This window comes from Olea europaea, chromosome 2 (genome assembly GCF_002742605.1).
Source record: "Olea europaea var. sylvestris chromosome 2, O_europaea_v1, whole genome shotgun sequence".
Classification (NCBI taxonomy): Eukaryota; Viridiplantae; Streptophyta; class Magnoliopsida; order Lamiales; family Oleaceae; genus Olea; species Olea europaea.
The window spans coordinates 15,459,521-15,480,018 of record NC_036238.1 but is presented as its reverse complement, the minus strand read 5'-3'; the positions used below and the strand labels follow the sequence as shown (position 1 = coordinate 15,480,018).

General features: G+C 32.3%; 1 protein-coding gene across 1 annotated transcript; it reads left to right on the top strand.

The window, feature by feature from the left end:
* Positions 1 to 13,418: 13,418 nt before the first annotated feature.
* Positions 13,419 to 17,243, top strand: LOC111412168 (oxysterol-binding protein-related protein 4B-like). Its single transcript, XM_023042966.1, has 7 exons — positions 13,419 to 13,650; positions 13,779 to 13,916; positions 14,105 to 14,350; positions 15,665 to 15,761; positions 15,860 to 16,151; positions 16,262 to 16,364; positions 16,737 to 17,243. Exons 1-7 carry the CDS (start codon positions 13,648 to 13,650, stop codon positions 16,989 to 16,991), a joined length of 1,134 nt encoding a protein of 377 aa, XP_022898734.1. The 5' UTR covers positions 13,419 to 13,647; the 3' UTR covers positions 16,992 to 17,243.
* The last annotated feature ends 3,255 nt before the right edge of the window (positions 17,244 to 20,498 follow it).

Here is a 20,498-nt window from a genome sequence, read left to right as displayed (position 1 = left end):
AAGGATGCAGAGGAAAACTCAAACGTAATAACAAGTATTTTACTGATATTCAATACACCTGCCTATGTACTGTTTGATTCAAGAACTACTCACTCTTTTGTATCAACGTCTTTTATTTCTAAATCTAGTATTACTTGTGAGAAGTCAGAAAGTACACTAGAAGTTAGCGTCCCCTCAGGTAGAACATTAAATACAGATCAGTTAGCTAGGTCGGTAAATCTTGAAATCGAAGGAAAAACAGTAGAAGCTAATTTGTATCTGATAGAGATGAAAGACTTCAATGTGATTTTGGGCATGGATTGGTTGGGACGTAATTATGCAACCATTCGTTGTAGAGAAAGTGAAGTGTCTTTTCAGAAATTAGGAGAAGAGCAATTCTCTTTTCTCGGAATAAAGACCAAACTCCATCTCCAACTAGTATCGGCCTTACAAGCTGAGAAAATGATGAGAAAAAAAAACATACTAAGGGTTTCTAGTTAACATCTCAGGAGAAAAATAGACGACAATAAAGATTGAGGATGTACCAGTTGTACGAGAGTTTATAGATGTATTTCCAGAAGAACTACATGGTATTCCTCCAGATAGACAAGTGGAGTTCACAATAGACCTGGTTCCCGAAGTGGTACCAGTATCTAAAGCTCCATACAAAATGACTCCAAATGAACTTCAGGAGTTAAAATTTCAATTACAAGAATTGTTGGATTGTTGCTTTATTCAACCAAGTGTGTCTCCTTGGGGCGCACCAGTATTGTTCGTAAAGAAGAAAGATTGAAGTATGAGGATATGTATTGACTATCGGGAGTTGAACCGTTTCACTATCAAAAATAAATATCCTCTCCCAAGAATCGAGGATTTATTTGACCAATTGAAAGGGGCTAAGGTATTTTCGAAGATCGACTTACGATCTGGATACCATCAGTTGAAGGTTAAGGCAAGTGATATACCCAAGATAGCTTTTCAAACTCGTTATGGACATTACGAGTTCATAGTTATGTCGTTTAGGTTGACAAATGCTCCGGCAGTGTTCATGGATTTAATGAATCGTGTATTTCATCAGTATTTGGATCAATTTATCATAGTCTTCATTGATGACATCTTAATATACTCCAAGAGTAAAGATCAACATGAAGAGCATCTTAGAATGGCGTTAGAAACACTGCGTAAGGAAAAGTTATACGCCAAATTTAGAAAGTGTGAATTTTGGCTTGAACAAGTTGGATTTCTTGGTCACGTAGTTACTGCCCAAGGAATTAAGGCGGATCTAGTAAAAGTGGAAGCAATAACTAATTGGATTACACCAACTAACGTGGGTAAAGTTCGAAGTTTTCTGGGATTGGCCGGGTACTATCGGAGATTTATAGAAGGATTTTCCAAAATAGTTGGACCAATGACACAATTGACAAGGAAAAGAGTAAAGTTCCAATGGACAGATAAGTGTGAACAGAGCTTTCAAAGCTAAAACGACGATTGATTTCATCACCCATGTTAGCTATACCCGAAGGTTCGGAAGGGTTTATTATATATAGTGATGCATCCAAACAAGGTTTAAGATGTGTACTGATGCAGCACGAAAAAGTGATTGCCTATGCATCAAGGCAATTGAAGCAACATAAACTGAACTTCCCAACGCATGATCTAGAACTTGCTACAGTTGTGCATGCTTTAAAGATATGGCGCCATTACTTATATGGAGGGAAGTGCGACATTTACACGGATCATAAAAGCCTCAAATATTTCTTCATAGAGAAGGAATTGAATATGAGACAGAGAGGATGTTTGGAACTTGTAAATGATTATGATTTTACTATCCATTACCATCCTGGTGAGGCTAATGTTGTTGTCAATGTGCTAAGTAGAAAGTCAGTGGGACGATTGGCGTCATTACCTACTACTTAGTTGGAGTTGATCAAGGACTTGGAGAATTTACGAATCGAAATGGTTGCCACACCAGAGCAAGTCACCACCCGTTTAGTAACTTTGGTGGTTTGACCTACTCTTAGAGATCGGATCATTGAGGCACAAGGTAAGTACCCATTCTTGCAAAAGATCAAGAACGAGATTGGTATTGATAAGAGAAAGGACTTTAGAATAGCTTCGGATAGGGCTCTGATGGTTAAAGGAAGGATTTGTGTACCTAAGGATGAAGTTTTGAGGAAGGAGATATTGGAGGAGGCTCATATCACTCCATACACTACACATCCTGGCGGTACGAAAATGTATCGAGACCTTCGAGATACATTTTGGTGGAGGAATATGAAAAGAAGTATATGTCTATTTGTGGCAAAATGCATTGTCTGTCAACAAGTTAAAGCAGAATATCGAAGATTGGCAGGGTTGTTAAATCCATTGGAAATACTAGAATGGAAGTAGGAGAATATCACAATGGACTTTGTGGTAGGATTTTCGAGATCAGCAGGAGGGCACAATGCTATATAGGTAATAGTGGACCGTCTAACGAAGTCCGCTCATTTTCTTCCTGTGAAAATGACATTCAGTCTAGATTAGTTGGCACGGTTGTACATTAAAGAGATCATAAGATTGTATGGTACCCCCGTATCCATTGTATCGGACAGAGATCCGAGATTTACATCTAAGTTTTAGAAGAGCTTGCAAGTGGCTATTGGAACAAAATTGAATTTCAGTACGACATATCACCCTCAATCCGATGGTCAATCTGAAAAAATCATTCAGACTTTGGAAGCTATGTTAAGAGCCTGTGTTTTGGATTTAGGAGGCAATTGGGAATCGTATTTGCCTTCGGTAGAATTTGCATATAATAACAGCTTCCAAGCAACTATTGAAATGGCACCGTATGAAGCTCTCTATGGTAGAATATGTAGATAACCTGTTCATTGGGATTAAGTCGGAGAAAATAGAGTTTTGGGACCAGAATTCATTGAAAGGACAGTCGAAGCCATTGATAAGATCTGCACTAGGATAAAGGTAGCGCAAGACAGACAAAAGAGCTATGTAGATATCAGACGAAAGGACTTGGAGTTTCAAGTTGGAGATAAAGTCTTTTTAAAAGTGGCACCAATAAAGGGTGTACTTAAGTTTGACAAGAAAGGCAAGCTACGACCTCGTTATATCGGACCTTTTGAAATACTTGATAAGGTCGGAAGTGTGGCTTATCGATTAGCTTTACTGTCCGAACTATCAGTAGTTCACAACGTATTTCACATATCGATGATCAAAAAATATATGCATGATCCTGATCACGTGGTCAATTATCAATCCCTAGATGTACGTAAAGATTTATCTTATGAGGAATTACCGATTAGAATACTGGATCGAATGGTACATAAATTACGGAACAAGGAGATTCAACTGGTCAATGTGCAATGGAATAATTATGGAGTTGAAGAAGCTACTTGGGAAGAAGAAGAAGAAGTTAAAGACAAATATCCGACACTCTTTGCCAATCCATAAGGTAAATTTTGAGAACGAAATTTTGTTTAAGGTGTAAGGGATGTGGAAGCCCGAGAAATAAAATGAAATTAGGCTATTATGTTATGATAATCTAGCACCATGAGCCTATCTCATTCAAAAAACGACTTGTGGAAGCTCAAACCATTTAAGATTTTGAAAGTCCAAGCCATAAATTAATTAAAAGTCCAACAATTTAAGCAATTAAGTTTAAGTAAATTTGATTACAAAGATTTAATAAATAACTGGGTTACCCCAATGATCATCTACATGTTATTTCATAAAGGCAACTCAGGTTTGAATCACCATGTAGATGTTTTTATAAAACTTTTTTATGAATTTTTTTTAGGCTTAAAAACTTTTCAAATTCTTAGTTAAAGATCCAATTTAACAAACTTTATGATAATACAACTCCCCCCATTTAGTTTTTCATTAAAAAGAAAGGTTACAAGAAGTGGAATGTCACTTTTTCACTACATCCTTCCTTAAATCCGAATTTCATCTTATTTTCTCTCAAAAAATATATTTTATGTCAATTTAAGTTAAGGGAATAACAAGGGTGAAAAGAAGAAAGGCTTTCTACACATTTGTTCTTTGATATCTAAGAAGATTCAAGGTAGGTTGAGGTGCAAGTGTTATTTCATTTTCAAATTTGATTTTTCGTTAAAAGTTGAACGAAACGGTACCTTCGGATACGGTGCTTCGGCACTATTATAGTTTGAATAATCATTCTCCAACTCTACGTGTTATGATAATGCTATAGATATCGGATTTTGTCGAAAATCCATCTACTTGCGATGGTATGAATCCATAGTTCGAATTTTCTAATTTGATTACGAAATGCACCAATGATATCTATTGAGTTTCAAACTCATGGGTTAAATCCCTTATTACAGGTTGATTTTTTTCTTTTGTTGGAGGCGCAGATGATGGTGATTGAAGATGCAATTTGACATGGAAAAGTCGCAACTTTAAATTGATTATGAAATATTTGCGTTTCCTATTAGTTACTTTTCTATGGACATCGTATATGAAACTATTTCGAACATTTTCTTATGAATAGGTTATGTTTAAATATATATATATATATGTGTGTGATCTAGAATTTACTTACGAAACACCGTCTACCTATATGTCACTTTAAGTAAACATGGTGTTGCTGTTTTCTGAAAATTCCAATTTCTACCATTAAACTTAAAAATTCGTAACTCAATTGTTACTTGGGATTTTTGGACAAAACCAGTAGGATTTAATAGTCTCATGGATTAGCTACTGAATAAACTCAAAATCATATCAATCTAATATCTATGAAATTTTATATACCACCTTAAGTATACTGCACTGGGTTACTTCCCAAATCGTGTCGCTATGAGGTTTTGAAAAATATTTTAATATCTCATATGTGGTCGATGAAAGCTGAATTTTGGATATGTTATATTATGAGAAGTTCCCTACTTTCTCAATAAGTTTCGTAAAATTTCGACTTAGATTACTATGTAAACGAGTTTACTTTAAAACTTACTGCGCAAAAATGGGAAGTCAAATAACAACATTTATTTTTAAATTCTTGCCTAAAATTTCACGTAACAAAAATGTATTTGTGCATGGATGTCACCTGAAGACATTAGGAATTGGTTCCTTTTGTATTGAGTTATGTTGTCATTTACTTTTTTTTTTTAAATAAATATTCTTAAATTAAATCTTTATAATTTCCTCTAAAAGTTTAGCTATTTTTTTAAGTTTACAGTTAAAAGTACAATTAATCTAGTGACGTTCGGATCCTTGAGGGTCGGAGCGTTACATGTGCAGCACTTGGTGCTGTACACATTTACAGCTCTCTTACAAATGGTGGGGTCTACGATTATTTTAATCGCAGGCCCCACTCCTACATGTGAGAGGACGGTCAAGGAAGCTGTAAAAAACGATGTACTTGTAACACATTTGAAAAATTTAGGGTACCTTCTCCAGCACGATCCCAATGAACATTTGTCTTATGTAAGCCAACATTATAAAACTGACTTTTCTGTTTAAGAGAAATGAAATTTTTAAGGCCTATTCTACGTGATTTTTGAGAAGTTAAAAGGAGATTGATTAATTTCATAAAAATAATTTTTTTCTATTTAAAAGAACTTTTAGAGTTCTTCCGAAAGAGGAAACTCTTTTATAAATTACTAGTTCTAAATATAAATTAAGATAATTTGTAATAAAAAGACACAACATTGAATCCCTCGTCTATGCTCTTGAATTAATTAATCAACTGTTATTAGTTATCAACTTAACGAAGTATACATAAGGTTAGGGACAATTGTTGCCTGTTTATTTTTTAGTTTTCTTAAAACCAGAAGATAATGAACGCATTTTTTGCTAAGCTTAAGAATTCAAACTTGTCATTGCGTAAATAGTGCTTTTAAACGCATTTGATAACTTTTTTATTCTTTTTAAGTAGAAAAAACTTTAAAAATAAATTAATTACTTATATCCGTGAGAAAAAAATTATTTATTGTAAATATTAGTAAATTACTTTTAAATAAATTTAGTTATTCATAAATATTTTAAGATTATTAAAGTAACTAAAAGTGCTCTCGATTAATAGAATAGCGTCCAAATCTAAATTTATGAATTTAACTAGTTTCTTTATTCGGTTTAATTGATACTCTCTACTGATGGTCATTGTTCATGACAAACAATGCTTTGGATAGTGATTTTTGAAAACTAAAAAGCAAGGTGTGATTTAAAAGTATAAAAAAAGTTTTGAATTTACGTGTAAATTATATTATTATGTGAATGTGTGATTAAAAATGAGTATGTATAAAAAAGAATTTGAAAATATATACTAGTTGTCAAAAGGGGGTTAATTTATATATGTACAAGAATTTTAAAACAGTAAAGGATAAGAGTGGCTTCGGGTGGTTCCGTTTGGTCATTTCAAGAACAGGAATCGAACCATTCAACTTGGTATCAATCAATCTATTTCGATTGAATGAAGTTAGGTTGAGTTCAAGAAAGTCATGTCTATTTCTATTCTACCCAACTACCATGTAGTACTATCAACTAGGATGAGTTAGAAGCTATTGTTGAAATTAATGGGTCTTAATTTATAAAGTTTTAGTCAATTTTTAGGGACATTTTAAGCGTCTTTATTAACTCGCATAACATCCATTACAAACTTTTAACGAGATCACTGATATGGCTAACAAATTTCACATGTAGTATCCCATCACACCGTTAACAAATTATCAAAACTTCAATTGCTCACTAAAATTTTAAAAACGTATTTGATTGTTTACTGAACTTTGGGGTGGTCGAATTTTGTCCAATAAAATTCTAAAGCATCTTTCATTGTTCACTAAAGTGTGAGATGATCGAATTTTGGCCACTAAACTAATAAAATATGTCGCCCTATTGTTCGGCTAAAAATGTGTACCGCAAGTGTACGAGTCACTTAAAGGTAATAAAGTGGACAAACGAGTCCAAATTATCAATCCCACGAGAAATGGTTACTCAATTACACTGTAGTTAAAAGTATATTGTGTAATTGAGTAATCATTCTCGTGGGATTCACAACTTCGACTCATTTATTCACTTTATTACTTTTAATCGATTCATGAGCTTGCTTTACACATTTTTAATGGACAATAGATCGGCATCATTTTAATAAGTTTAGTGGCCAAAATTTGGTCACCTCAAACTTCAGTGAGCAATCAAATTCTTTTTTAAAGTTTAGTGAACAATCGAAGACATTTCCAAAATTTAGTGAACAATGAAATATGCTTTAAATTTTTAGTGCTCGAAATTCGACCAACTCAAAGTTTAATGAGCAACTAAAAAAGTTCTCCAAAATCTAGTGTGTAATTGAAGATGTTTTTCAAAATTTAGTGAACAATCAAAGATTTTACAATTTGTTAACGGTGTGACAGAGCGCTACATATGCATCCCGTTAGCCATGTTACTAGTTCCATTGAAGGTTTGCAATGGATATTATGCGAGTGAGTAACGTCCAACATTTGAATAAGTTTAGTGTTCAAAACTTGACATCTTAAATTTCGGTAAACAATTGAAGACACAAACATAAGTTCAGTGACCATTGGGACAATTAACTTATTATTGAAGTGTCCCCTATGACTAAAAGACTGCAAAGCCCTTCTACAGTAAAGAATTAAAAGGGTAAATTATTAAGCAATTCATCCTTCATCCGCAGCGCGAGAGTTAAAGTAATGTTACTCATCATCATTGGTCTTAAACATTTTTAAGATACTTTTTAAACATAAAATACTTCTATTTAGATAGTCAAATCTTAAAATTATGTTTCAAGAGACTTTTTAAATTAAATTTTTAATTTGGAGAAATTTGTAGAACCAAACTCACTCTATATTACTAAAAGATTTTAAAATATTTCAATTTTCAATTTTCAATTGAGGAAAATATATAATAATTTAGGGGGAAGGTAATGAAAAAAAAATGGAAAAATAGTAAATATTTTTTGAAAGTAATAAATTTAAGTATTAAATATAAAGAGTCTTAGTGTACTAAATAATTTTTAATTTCTAAATTTATAGATGCTATCTAAATTGTAGAATATACTAAAAAAGAGTCTCTTAAAAATGTTCTTAAAGATCGGTTTAGCTGGTATTTGCATAGCATTAAATGATATATTCATTTAAATACAAATCACGTGACTTATTTAATTGAACATATAAAGTGTAGCTATCGAAACTGGTGTTTTATCACCATTGATGCTAGATAATATTATTCGTTGAGTTATTATCGTATATGGTTGACTCTATAGTTGAAGTTAAAATGTGCAAATATCATATAATTGGACTGTGTATGAAAAGCATCCCTAAATTTTAAATTGGACTTCATTAGCTCCCTAAATTTAAATTGTGAACTCTGTTGTGATCTAAGTGGACACAAAAAATATGATAATGCATCCCATCTCACATTGCTTTGACACCTAATACATCAACAAGAAAAAAATTAGACCATTTTTGGAAGTGTTGTCTAGCGGAGGATCCAGCACCTAGCGAGCCCCGCGGCCACCCATGCTAAATTCGTCATAACTCAACTTTTTTTGATGTCAAAGTATTTATAGTTTTAGATATATTTCTGTGATTCATAGCAAGCTCTGATTGTTTAGCTGGTTACGGTACCATACAAGTGAATGGGAGTATTTGGTTTGACTTTTAACTGTTGCAATGCCCTTTTGCAATTATTTTATTTTAATATTTTTCACATTTTGGAGCAAATAGACATTAAAACAAGTGCAAATGGAAGATTCAAACTTGTAATCTCCATTGGAATCAAGCAACACTTGACCATTATGGCAGTCGGCGCATGTTAACGATGCATGCAGCAAAATCTGTATATTCTTTTATCAAGTAAAGATATATTTTAGAAGAATAAAAATATTAAATAAAATTTGACCCTGTAGTGAGATCATTAAAATAGTTATTTTTTCTATTAAATTGAAATTATTAGCAAATCGAACCAAGAAAGTAAATAATTGGACCATTTTTCAAACTTCAAATTATTACTAAATAACATACACTCACACTTACAAATCAAACTATGATATAAGTAATTTCAATTCACGGCATTAGTTATTATTGCGGCCATCGACAGTCAACGATCGCCCATGCTCAAATAAAATCTTGGATTCGTCACTGGTGTTGTCCACTGATGACATTCATTAGTAATTTTGGATAAGTTTAGATGTCTCACTTTAGTCCTACCCTGTCTAATTGGGATTGGTACAACTGAGCAACCTCAAGCGAATTAAGTACAAAATTGAGAATTTTTTTTTTTTTTTTTTTTACTATAAAAAACTTGGTATCAATCAATCTATTTCGATTGAATGAAGTTAGGTTGAGTTCATGAAAGTCATGTCTATTTCTATTCTACCCAACTACCATGTAGTACTATCAACTAGGATGAGTTAGAAGCTATTGTTGAAATTAATGGGTCTTAATTTATAAAGTTTTTTTAGGGACATTTTAGGCGTCTTTATTAATTAAATGTATTATTTAGATGGCAATTATTACAGCGAGTTTAGAATGCCATCAAGTTAGGTAATTGGTGACTTGTGTGGTTTTAAATAATTCTTTTTAATTAAAGAGCCTAATTTAAAAGATAAATATGAACATAAAAATATCGACAAGAAAATTGAGGATATTTGAAATTAGATAAACGAATTTTGTGTAATTTAATGTGATACCGACACCATATACAAACACATGAGGAATTTGATATTTTCCATACCCGACCTATCTCAATCTCTGCACAAACGAGGTTATTGATTAAAGGCCCTACCCCTATATTTAGAAAAGACCCTCAAATTTTAGAAAATTCAGTTCCAAATATATTTATTATGCAATCTTTGAATCATATTTTTCTTCTATAATGATAAAAACACTTATTTTTGGACATTTAATTTATTGACAGAAATCTCAAAAAATAATTTATTGACAGAAATTCCAAAAACACTGACTTTTGGACATTTAACTTATTGACAGATATATAAAAGTTCCAAAAATAATTTACCCGTTATTAATATTATAAATTAAAAAAATAAGATTTTTTAAGTTATAGATATAATATTAAATCCTTGTTTGAGCCCCATTTTCAGGAAAGAAAGCATTTTGGAGTAGTAGATTGATGAGAATATGTGGTTAAAAATTAAGGAAAATTTTTAAATTTGCGTGTAATATTATTTTATTGAAAAATATGTGGTTAAAAATGAGTTTTGGCAAAAAAAAAATGAAAATGGGGCTCAAACAAGGCATAAATTATTAACTTATTAAAAAAATTTAAAAATAAAAAAAGAATGAACTTCCATAGATGACATTAGGGCTGTAAGCAAAAATCGAAAAATCGAACTGAAACCGCATTTTAGAAACCGTCGGTTTGGTGCCACGTGGACCCGGTCAACGAAATGGTTTTAACCCAAATCAAACCGGTTAAAATGGTTTGGTTTAGGTTTGAGAATTTTAATTGCGGTTTAAAATCAAACCGGACCGGCAAAAAAATATATAAAAATTAAAAAATGATTTTTTTTTTTTTGAAAATTTATCCAAATATGTAAAATTCAATAGTTTTGTCATTTGTGGGTATTTTTGTCAATTCCTAATTTTTTAATACAGATATATTATTATTATTATTATTATTATTATTATTATTATTATTATCATCCAATAATCTTAATATATATTTAATAATTTCAAGACTAACATAATCTATCAAAAGCTTTTTTCCTCTTCAAAATTTAGATGAACTTCAGTCGACATGCAACACAGTTTTGAGCCACCGGCGCCACACACTTCTTTTTTCGATTTTTCACGCCTCTTCAAAATTGAATTGAAGTCCATTATATCAAATCGGAGACAAAGAGATCCTAAACTTTCGGTGATAATATTTGCCACAAATAAAGTTTCAGATCAATAATTTTTTGGAGCAAATTAAAGTAAGAATTTGAAATTAAACGTGTTTCGTAACATCATACAAACGTAAACTTGTGTAATTGTTATGTTTAGATATTATAAACAATTGCTTTATTATTGTGGTTGATTATTCTCTTTGTTTAATCAGCATCCTTTTTTTTAGATATGATAATCACGAGATCTTATTGGATATCATTATATTTTTTGGACCTTATATCTAGTTTAGTAAACTTGTATTGTAACATTATTGTATCGTCATTAGCCTAAAAAAGGTGAACAAAAATGAAAAAAAAAACTATATTTTAGTTTATTGTGATTTCACTTTGATTTAGTTGATATTTAAATTTATAGTAGATATATTTAGCCCCTGTTTGAGCCATATTTTTCATATCATCATAATGAGAAAATTAACTATTAGAGAGAAGGCTAAATCGCACACATGAAATAGCAGGTCAACGAAGGTGGCTGATCTTGTTGAATAATGGTCCAAATTTTCATTTTTTTGTCCCAAAATTTGGTTCAAATAGGGGCTTAGTTTATTTTATATTTATGACTAGTGAGATATAAATATATATTAAATTCAATGAATTAATGACATAAAAGCAGACTAGCAAAAAAATATGGTGAAATCGATGGTTTAAAATCGGACCAAATCGTTAGGTTTAGGTTTGAGTTTTTTTCAAAACGTTCAAAATGGTTTGGTTTAGGTTTGGGTTTTTCTCAAACCGTTTTAAACGGTTTGGTTTGAAAATTTGTCAAAAATCGGTAAAATCGGACAGCTTACACCCTAGATGACATTGACTACGTCCATGTTGGTGATCAGAGAGATCGAAGCATTATGAGTTTGTCGAGATCATCATCGATTACATTGTTGTTGCTTTGTCGACATCAATAACAAATTGCATCGAGGATTACCGATAATGTCAATTTTGCCAATTCCTTTTGAAAAATAAAAAAATGTTGATTCCTGTCAGATTTGCCTAAAATAAACTATCGAGATCATCTACAGAATTTTATAGATGATCATTTACTTTATTTAATATTTTTTATTGACCTCATAAGAATTTTTGCACGAGGCTTCTAATTAGTTGAACCATACCCACATTTGTGTGTATTAGTCAACGTCGAACATGCGTTACACATTATTCTGAAATGTTTTATAAGTATTGTAAAAATAATAATTGAATACGAACGAATTCAATTAAGTGAAGTTGAATGTTAATTAACATATATGGACGTGAAAGAGAGTGAGGAAACTGATTTTAAATGTTTAAAAACCATCTGTTATCAGTGTAGTGCAATTTGGGTCATTTTTCAACCTAGCAAATAGGTAGATTTTGATAGTTTTTCAGGTATAAATTAAAAATTTATAAGCAAAAATTAAACTTATAAACTGTATAATTTACTTATAAGTAAAAAATACTTAAAAATTAAAATTTGAATTGTAAGTACATATTTTACTTTTTAAGTCTTAAATGTAAAAAATAATAAATAAAATCTCCCTTATGAGTAAAAAAATTCATGCAAGAAACTATAATTTAAATATATCGATCTAATTGTTATATTCGACGGTGGGACTGTGATAACAACCTTCGCTTAGAACTACCTAAGGTGAGATCAAATCACCTCATCAACCCAGGGGGCAACCCCAGCCAAGTTGGTCGGGCAGTTGGACTAGCAATCGTGAGATTGCTAGTTCGATTCCTGTTGGAGTTGCCTATTGGTTTTCTTGGTTTGATCCAGTCAGTTATGGGTAACCTAGGTTGGTTTACCTCCTTGTGGTCCTTTGCCGGCTAGGATCACAAGGCGGGGTTTACCTAGTGCGCACCTTCGGATAGCAACTGTGAGTTAATAAAAAAAAAAAAAAAAAAAAAAAAAAATCACCTCATCAACCTAAATAAAGTTGACAAAAACCGACATTCTATTAGTAGTAGGAAAGGCGCTTCATTAGACAACCCCATTTTCGAAGGAGGCCAGCTTATAGTTCCACGTACACATTCACTCGTATTGTGTGTGTGTGTGTGTCTACATATTGCTTTAAAATCGCTATTAAAAATTACCTTACATTGGACCCCTCATAAACATCTAGAATTGATTCTTTTAAAAATCGTACGGAGCTGGCCCTTGGAATCTAAAAGTTGGGCAATCCATTCACACGCTGAAAGTTTGCAATAAATTAAACAACATATATATGTGCGCACAATGTTTTACTTCATCCCATGTTTTTTTTATTTTTTATATTCAGGTATCATAGTTTACACCAAACTAAATTCTAGATCTCCAAGACCCATGCCCCTAGAATCTTGGAGGGGGTAAATCGCGGGATATGCCTCAACTGGATCACAGGTTACTCCCATTGACTGTACACTTTTGCGCACAAGAGATCCTCTTCCACAGTGATTGTTCCATACCAAATTTTTGGCCACAGGTTCCCACTGCAAATCGAACTCTCCATCCTGCCGCTGGAAGCAAGCCAATGTTGATCGATCCACCAGTTGAGCTGTGCCCTGGGGGGCTTCTTCCCATGTTTATAAATACTAAAGTTAACTCACTTCAAATGAATAAGGAAAAACCGTAAGAAAGAAGAAAACACCACCAGAATTCTCAACTTTCACTTTGTCCCAGAGAAAAGAGCAAAGGAGAAAAGAGGGAAAAACGTAACGAAAAAGGAAGAACACGCACGAGAATTCTCAACTTTCTCTATAGATATAGGAGAATAGGTGTTCTCTTTTCTTTGCAGAAGACTGTTCAAAACCTTTCTCTGCCATCAATCCAGTACTCCTAAATGGTATGTATTCCACCTCCCTTTCACTCTCCCTATATGTTTTTTGTCCGTGTACAAATTTTGTGCTGAATTTTGTTTATCTCTGGAGAACCCAATCATTAGTTTCCTAATTGGATCATTCACTCGTTTAGAATGCAAATTCAAATGCTGTACTAACTGCACCATTATCACTGGAGGGAGATAATTCTGATGGACCTCCCAATATGCTTCAACGCATTTTCCGTCTGTTGAGTAGTGTCCATTCAGGATCTGATCTCATTCGCCTTCAGGCAAGCTCTATTTCCCATTTCCTATTTTATTTATTTTATGTGTCAGTTTAAATAAAGCTCTATATATTGCTTGTGTTCTTGTTAATCCTTCGATAATTATCTTGCACTGTGCTACTGAATTGCTTGTATATAAGAGCAAGGATGGTAAGATAGATATATGATATATGATTTTTATTGGCTAAAAACAGCTACCACCGCTCTTCAACCTTCCAAAGTCACAGCTTCAATGCTATGGAGAATCAGTGTACTGCACTAAAACGGATATGCTAAGTAAGTGCAACAATGGAGAAACTCCTCTTGACAGATTCATATCCGTTATTGCTTGGTCCATATCCACCACACGTCCTTTGATTTTTGGTGTGGCTCCTTACAATCCTATTCTTGGAGAGACTCATCATGTCTCGCGGGGCACTCTCAATGTCCTACTTGAACAGGTACATTCATCTACTCTATCAATGCTGATAATTCTGCTAATTAGGGTTGATGGTAGGATTACAATCAACAAATTTCTCACATAGCCGGGATTTTCTCCTCCTAAACTCATCAGTTTTTATGCTTAAATAAATATCTATTTGGGAGGAAAGCATTTGAATTTGCATCCTTTTTTAGGTCATTCTGGAATATGACAGGTGGCAACTTTTTAGTTGTGAATTAATAACTAATTTAATTCTGCTTATTCAATGTTTATGGTAGAATTATGATCAACAAATTTCTCTCACACAGTCGGGATTTTCTCCTCCTAAACTCACCAGTTTTTATGCTTAAATCGGAGCAAGAGTTGAAATATCCATTTGGGAGGAAAGTATTAGGTCATTCTAGAATATGACAGGTGGCAACTTTTTAGTTATGAATTAATAACTAATTATGTTTATGTATTTCAGCATCTCCAAGAGACTATTTAAATATGAGATATTCTCTATTTTAAAGAGTCAATCCTTAAAATTATGTTTCAAAAGACTCTTTAAATTAACATTTCAATTTAGAGTGGGTTTGGCTCTTAAAATTTGGTAAGCCAAACTCACTCTTTATAATTAAATGCATTCAAAGTATTTCAATTTTCAATGTAGAAAAATAATAAAATAATCTAGAGAAAAACTAATTAAAATAAATGATTGAGAAAAATAATAAATATATTTTGGGAGTAATAAAATTAAGTGTTAAATATAAAAAGTTTGGTGAAATACTTCAAAATTTTAACTCTCTAAATTTATAGATACTCTCCAAATGATAAAATATGCTCCTTAAAAATAGGGAGTCTCTCAGAGATACTCTTATAAGTTTAGACATCACATTTTCGAGTATACTCGATTTTTGCCGTCATAAAAGGGGATAGTTCACTTGCTCCCTTGTCACCCTTTTAGTGCTTTCGCGGTTTTTGCCATCATAAAAGGGGGTTGAGTTCGCAGGATAGTTTTCTTGGCAGCATTTACCAATGTCTGGAATAAGATTGCAACTCTGCTGTTACCACATTCAGTTGTATTTAGAAGCACTATGGTCTCTTATTTTTGCTTAGGCACGGATTCTTATTATGACGCCTAAGGTTTTGTAAATAGAACTAGCAATTAGAATTTATACAGGAATTTTCAGACCACTTTTCCTGGTCATGGATGCTCAGTCGAAATCATAAAAAAGAGACTAAAATTGACCACTCTGTAACTAACTTGCTATGCCACGAATCCAATTCAACTAGCCATATACATGCTTCATGTCGCTGAAATCCTGCGATTTTGTATTTTTGATGATGTCAGGTGTCGCATCATCCCCCAGTGACTGCACTACATGCTACCGATGAGAAAGAAAACATCGAAATGATATGGTGTCATTCGCCCATTCCCAAGTTCTACGGTATTTAACTCTTCTTCCCTAAACCATATTAGAAAATGTTGTTCTTTTGTACAGATGAATCTACACTATTTTATCCTAATTAATGTTAAAAAGTATAGGGACTCATATTGAAACAGAGGTGCATGGAAAAAGACAGTTGAATCTCCTTGATAAGAATGAAACTTATGTAATGAACTCGCCAAAGCTTGTGATCAGATTTTTACCGGTTCCTGGGGTTGAATGGTTGGGCAATGTCACAATCCAATGTAAAGAAACTGGTCTTGAAGCAGAGATATGTTACGAAGGCAACTCATTTTTCCCCCGTCGATCAATGCACAGGTCAATTAAAGGAAAGATCTTTCTATCGTCATCATCACAGACCCTTTACAAGATTAATGGCCACTGGGACAGGTACCAGACAACTAACATGGATTTATTACTGTGACCATCAAGATTCACTACTTTCACAAGATTCACTACTTTCGACTTCTACTCTTCGTTTTTCCTTGTGTAAATTGTAGTACCGTGACCATCAAAGACGTTTCTAGTGAAAGAGTCACGATCATCTACAATGCAAAGGAAGCGATTTCAGGACTGAAGACTCCTATTGTCAAAGACCAAAAGGTAAGTATAGCTTCAAATAGTTGCTTGTTCTCTTGGTCTGATGTAGCTGATAATCTCAATTGTTAATATTATGGTCAATACATTAAAATTTCAGGTAGATTACTACTAATTTTCATCTCAATTTTGTTTTGTCATGATCAATGATATTTCCAATTAGGCTTGTGGATAGTTAATCCAAACCAGCCAAGCATAACTTTCTCACCGTTTGACTAAAATATGTCGACAAAAATGGAAGCTAGTTCATTTCTTTGGAAAGGAGTGAATGTTTATTCAACTATTATTAGCAAGATATTCGAGTTCTGGTGTCAGAATGGTGCATATATTATTTGGTTATTTACTTGTGATTCTGATCCTCTGAGTTTAATGTTTTAGGGTATTCTTCCCAGTGAATCAACTGTGATATGGGCTGAGGTGAGCCAAGCTATTCTACAAAAGTGCTGGGAGAAAGCCAAGGAAGCTAAGAGCGTGGTCGAGGAGAAGCAGAGAGAGCTTGCAAAAGAAAGAAAGCTAAAAGATGAAAATTGGGTTCCCAAGCATTTCACAGTATCTCACAGCAAGGAAAGTGGATGGGAATGCTTACCGAATCACAAGTTGGTTCCCCCGACTCCAATTGTCGTTACTCCCTGATCATCTCAAAATACTGTAAAGTTTGCACATGTATCTTGAAGCCTTACAATAGCTAGGGACCCACTCATCGTTGTTCAAAAGGGTCGTCAATTTAGTATTTGAACAAAACTATCGAGAAAGTTGGGAGTCGTAATAGTTCTGAGGATCCCAAATTTGGTGCAAAGCAGTTCAAAGACAGAACGCGATGATTCTATTCAATCAGCACTGTTAAGAATAGAAGGATGAATTTCTTGATTGAGAAGTTGATGATCACAGGCTTTTAGTTTCATGATAAAATGATACATATAAACTTTGAATTACATAAAATTTTAAATGCCGTATATAAGTTGGGTTTTGATATCCAATAAATCTTGAGTTATGATATTAATGTGGGAAAATATTTTATAGACCTCAGCAGATGAGTGAAATAATTATCAACAACCAAGTCCAAAAGTTCTATCCGACCTATTTATATTACCTCTTGGATGATTTTGAATCTTGACCCATTTAGTCTTGTTATTGGTCCAACTAAAAGCCTAACCTAACACTGCTTATATGTATTTTGCCCTAGCCGTTTTTAGTGGGTGATTTGTGGATGAACATAGAAGAAACGTGGCTGCCTTTGTGGTGCAAAACCGGCTTCCTCCATTGTCCAAAAATCAGTTAATTAACTTTGTGTTTTAGCCTTCATCTCATGTGTTTTTCCTTTTTTTTTCCTTGCCTTTGTGCCTATAAATCATCACCGTTATCTAGTCCTTTGTGGGTAAGATTGAGAAGCAAACGAGATGAATATATTGGTTGTGGATTGGAGCCATTTAGACTGGTTGTTTGGCAAAAAAACGTAATGTTAAACAGAACCCGAAAAACAATATTTTGATGATCGTTGGAGCAAGCATCCACGACATATAAGTATCAAAATTCTCTCATTGCCAAAGAGGCCTTATCTCGAAGTTACGGTGCATCTAGGTACCTAAATAAATGATCTCGGATTCTGAATTACTTGGGAGCTCAATATAACACACGTACTTAGCTTAATGGACCGTACAACTTGATCCACTCAATACTCAATTCAATCATCCAATAATATGATAGTTTAAGTACTCGATAGTGGTGTAATTTTAAAATTCACTAAAGCCATGCAAATTGCAATTACAATTTGGTTTAGCGTATGCTACTTAGCAATGCTAGTACAACACCACCATCACGTTGAATGATACGTACAATAAAATAAGTCTCATATTTTTACATTTCACTAGACTTATATTTAATGGCCCTGTGTTGTCACATAGATAGGTTCTAAGCTCTTATTTGTCACCCATTATTTCACATTCTACCACATTATTTTTTTATATTATTAAATTTCAACAACATATTTTTTATTAAAATAATATTACACGCAAATTAAAACATTTTTTTCTTTTTTAAAAACACATTCTCCATCAATCTACTATTTCATAATATATCTTTTAAAATTAAAGGGGCTCAAACACACCCTAAATACAAGTACCACATATCATTACTCTTATTCTTCAGTTTAGGGATAAGCCCCCTTGATCGAGGTACATATTTTATTTTCAGGTGAAATATTAACTAGTATATAATTTAAATGTATTTTGGCTTTCTTAATTGACGAAATTTTCATGCCTAAATTCAATTTGATTAAACTATTTATGTTTTTAATATTACTATTTAAAATTTCTTTGCGATCTTAAATTATTTTTCAACTACCAAAATTTTTAAATAATAACACTAATTTTAAAAATTGTTATTGCTTTTCTTTTACCAACAATTTTTTTTGGTAATTAAATTCTTTAAAAATAAACATTAAAATTTTCCCCGACAAAAAATCCATTATGAACCTTAAATTATTGATTCTTTATAACTTTTTCCTGTAAACATTGTTCCTTAAAAAAAAAAAACCTCATCTTAAAGAACTCGCTAAATTAACAAAAAAAAATATAATTGCACACATATCAATGTTCTAAAAGGCGTAATCATGGCGATGCGTGGAGGCCAAGTTACGGGTTAGGCGAGCTTAGGCATAAAAATGCGTTTTCTTATTTTAATATTTTTTTAATCTTTAATCAATCAAAAAATAGTATAATAATTAAAAATAATACTTGCCAAACATTTAAAACAAATTTATAGGAAATTTATACATTTTCCCAAAGTTTTCAACAAAAAGATAATTTCCAAATGTAAATATTAAATAGTAACTAAATAGGAATTTTTGGGAGATTTCCTTTGTTCAAGATTTCAAGCAACCTATTTTGAATTTAGAATCGATAAAGTGAAGAAATCAACATTTAAGTTATAACTTAGAAGAAAAAAAAAAGATAATTATGCGTGCCTAGGTGCACATAACCGCTCATTAACGGTCAACAATTGTCGTTGATCGATAAATAAGGCGCCAAACATCTTGGCTTGGTGTTTCAGCTGCGCATCGCACATTGGCGACGTCTAGGCCAGCCAATGCGCACCTTTTAGAACAATGATACATATAACTAATTTGCTATTTAAAATCTAATTTTGTTTTATTTTAAGTATTTTTAAAATTTAAAAAAAAAAAAAGGTGAATTTACAAATTCAGAATTTGAAAGGGTAAAGGGTGCAAAATCCTCCTGAATTTTTGCTTATATTATGGAATACTTCCATATCCTTTCATTTTAATGGAATACCTTCGAGATAACATATGAAAGGTAAGGAGGTTATTGCGCCAATATGAAAGGTTGGAGGTATTCTGCCAACTTATGTTATGAATGGGACCACATAATTATATAAGGTTTTCATAAAAGTATTATCTTATTAATTTTTTGAAATAATATTCATTGTAATTGTATTAATTTAATTAAAGAGCAAGGAAGAACTCAAAACACCAACAATGCTTCATAATTTTTTGTTGTGGTTCCAAAATTCAACCCTATAACATCTAGATGTAATAAGAAAAAATAGTTAACTAGATTCAAATTTCAAAAATAAAAAGAAGTAACAATGGAGTCATATTTTAATGAAATTTTGAAATCAATTATATTTGTATTTTAGTAAATTATTAATTTATGATAAGAAGAATGGGACTACAATGTTATATTGTTATATAAGGTTTTCAAAATATTATTGTCTTATTAATTTATTGAAATAATATTCAATGTAATTGTATTAATTTAATTAAATGTATTCAATGAATTAGATTAAAAATATTTTTTATATAAAAAAATATGAAGTCATCTTATATTTCATAGTTAGAGTGGCTTCTCATCAAGAAGGTGTTAAAAAAAAAAAATATGACAAATAAGATGCATAAAGCATTATGCGAATATAATAAAGAGTAACACACGTGATAGAATGAATATGTGAAAATGATGCAAGTTCAGAGGTTTTCAAATTTAGAAGAAATTGTTGCCGAAAATACTGAAGATTTTGTAAATGATGAACTTGGGGATGATACAATATCTTTGGAACATATGAAGAGCAAGGAAGCACTCAAAACATCAACAATGCTTCATAATTTTTGTTGTAGTTTCAGAATTC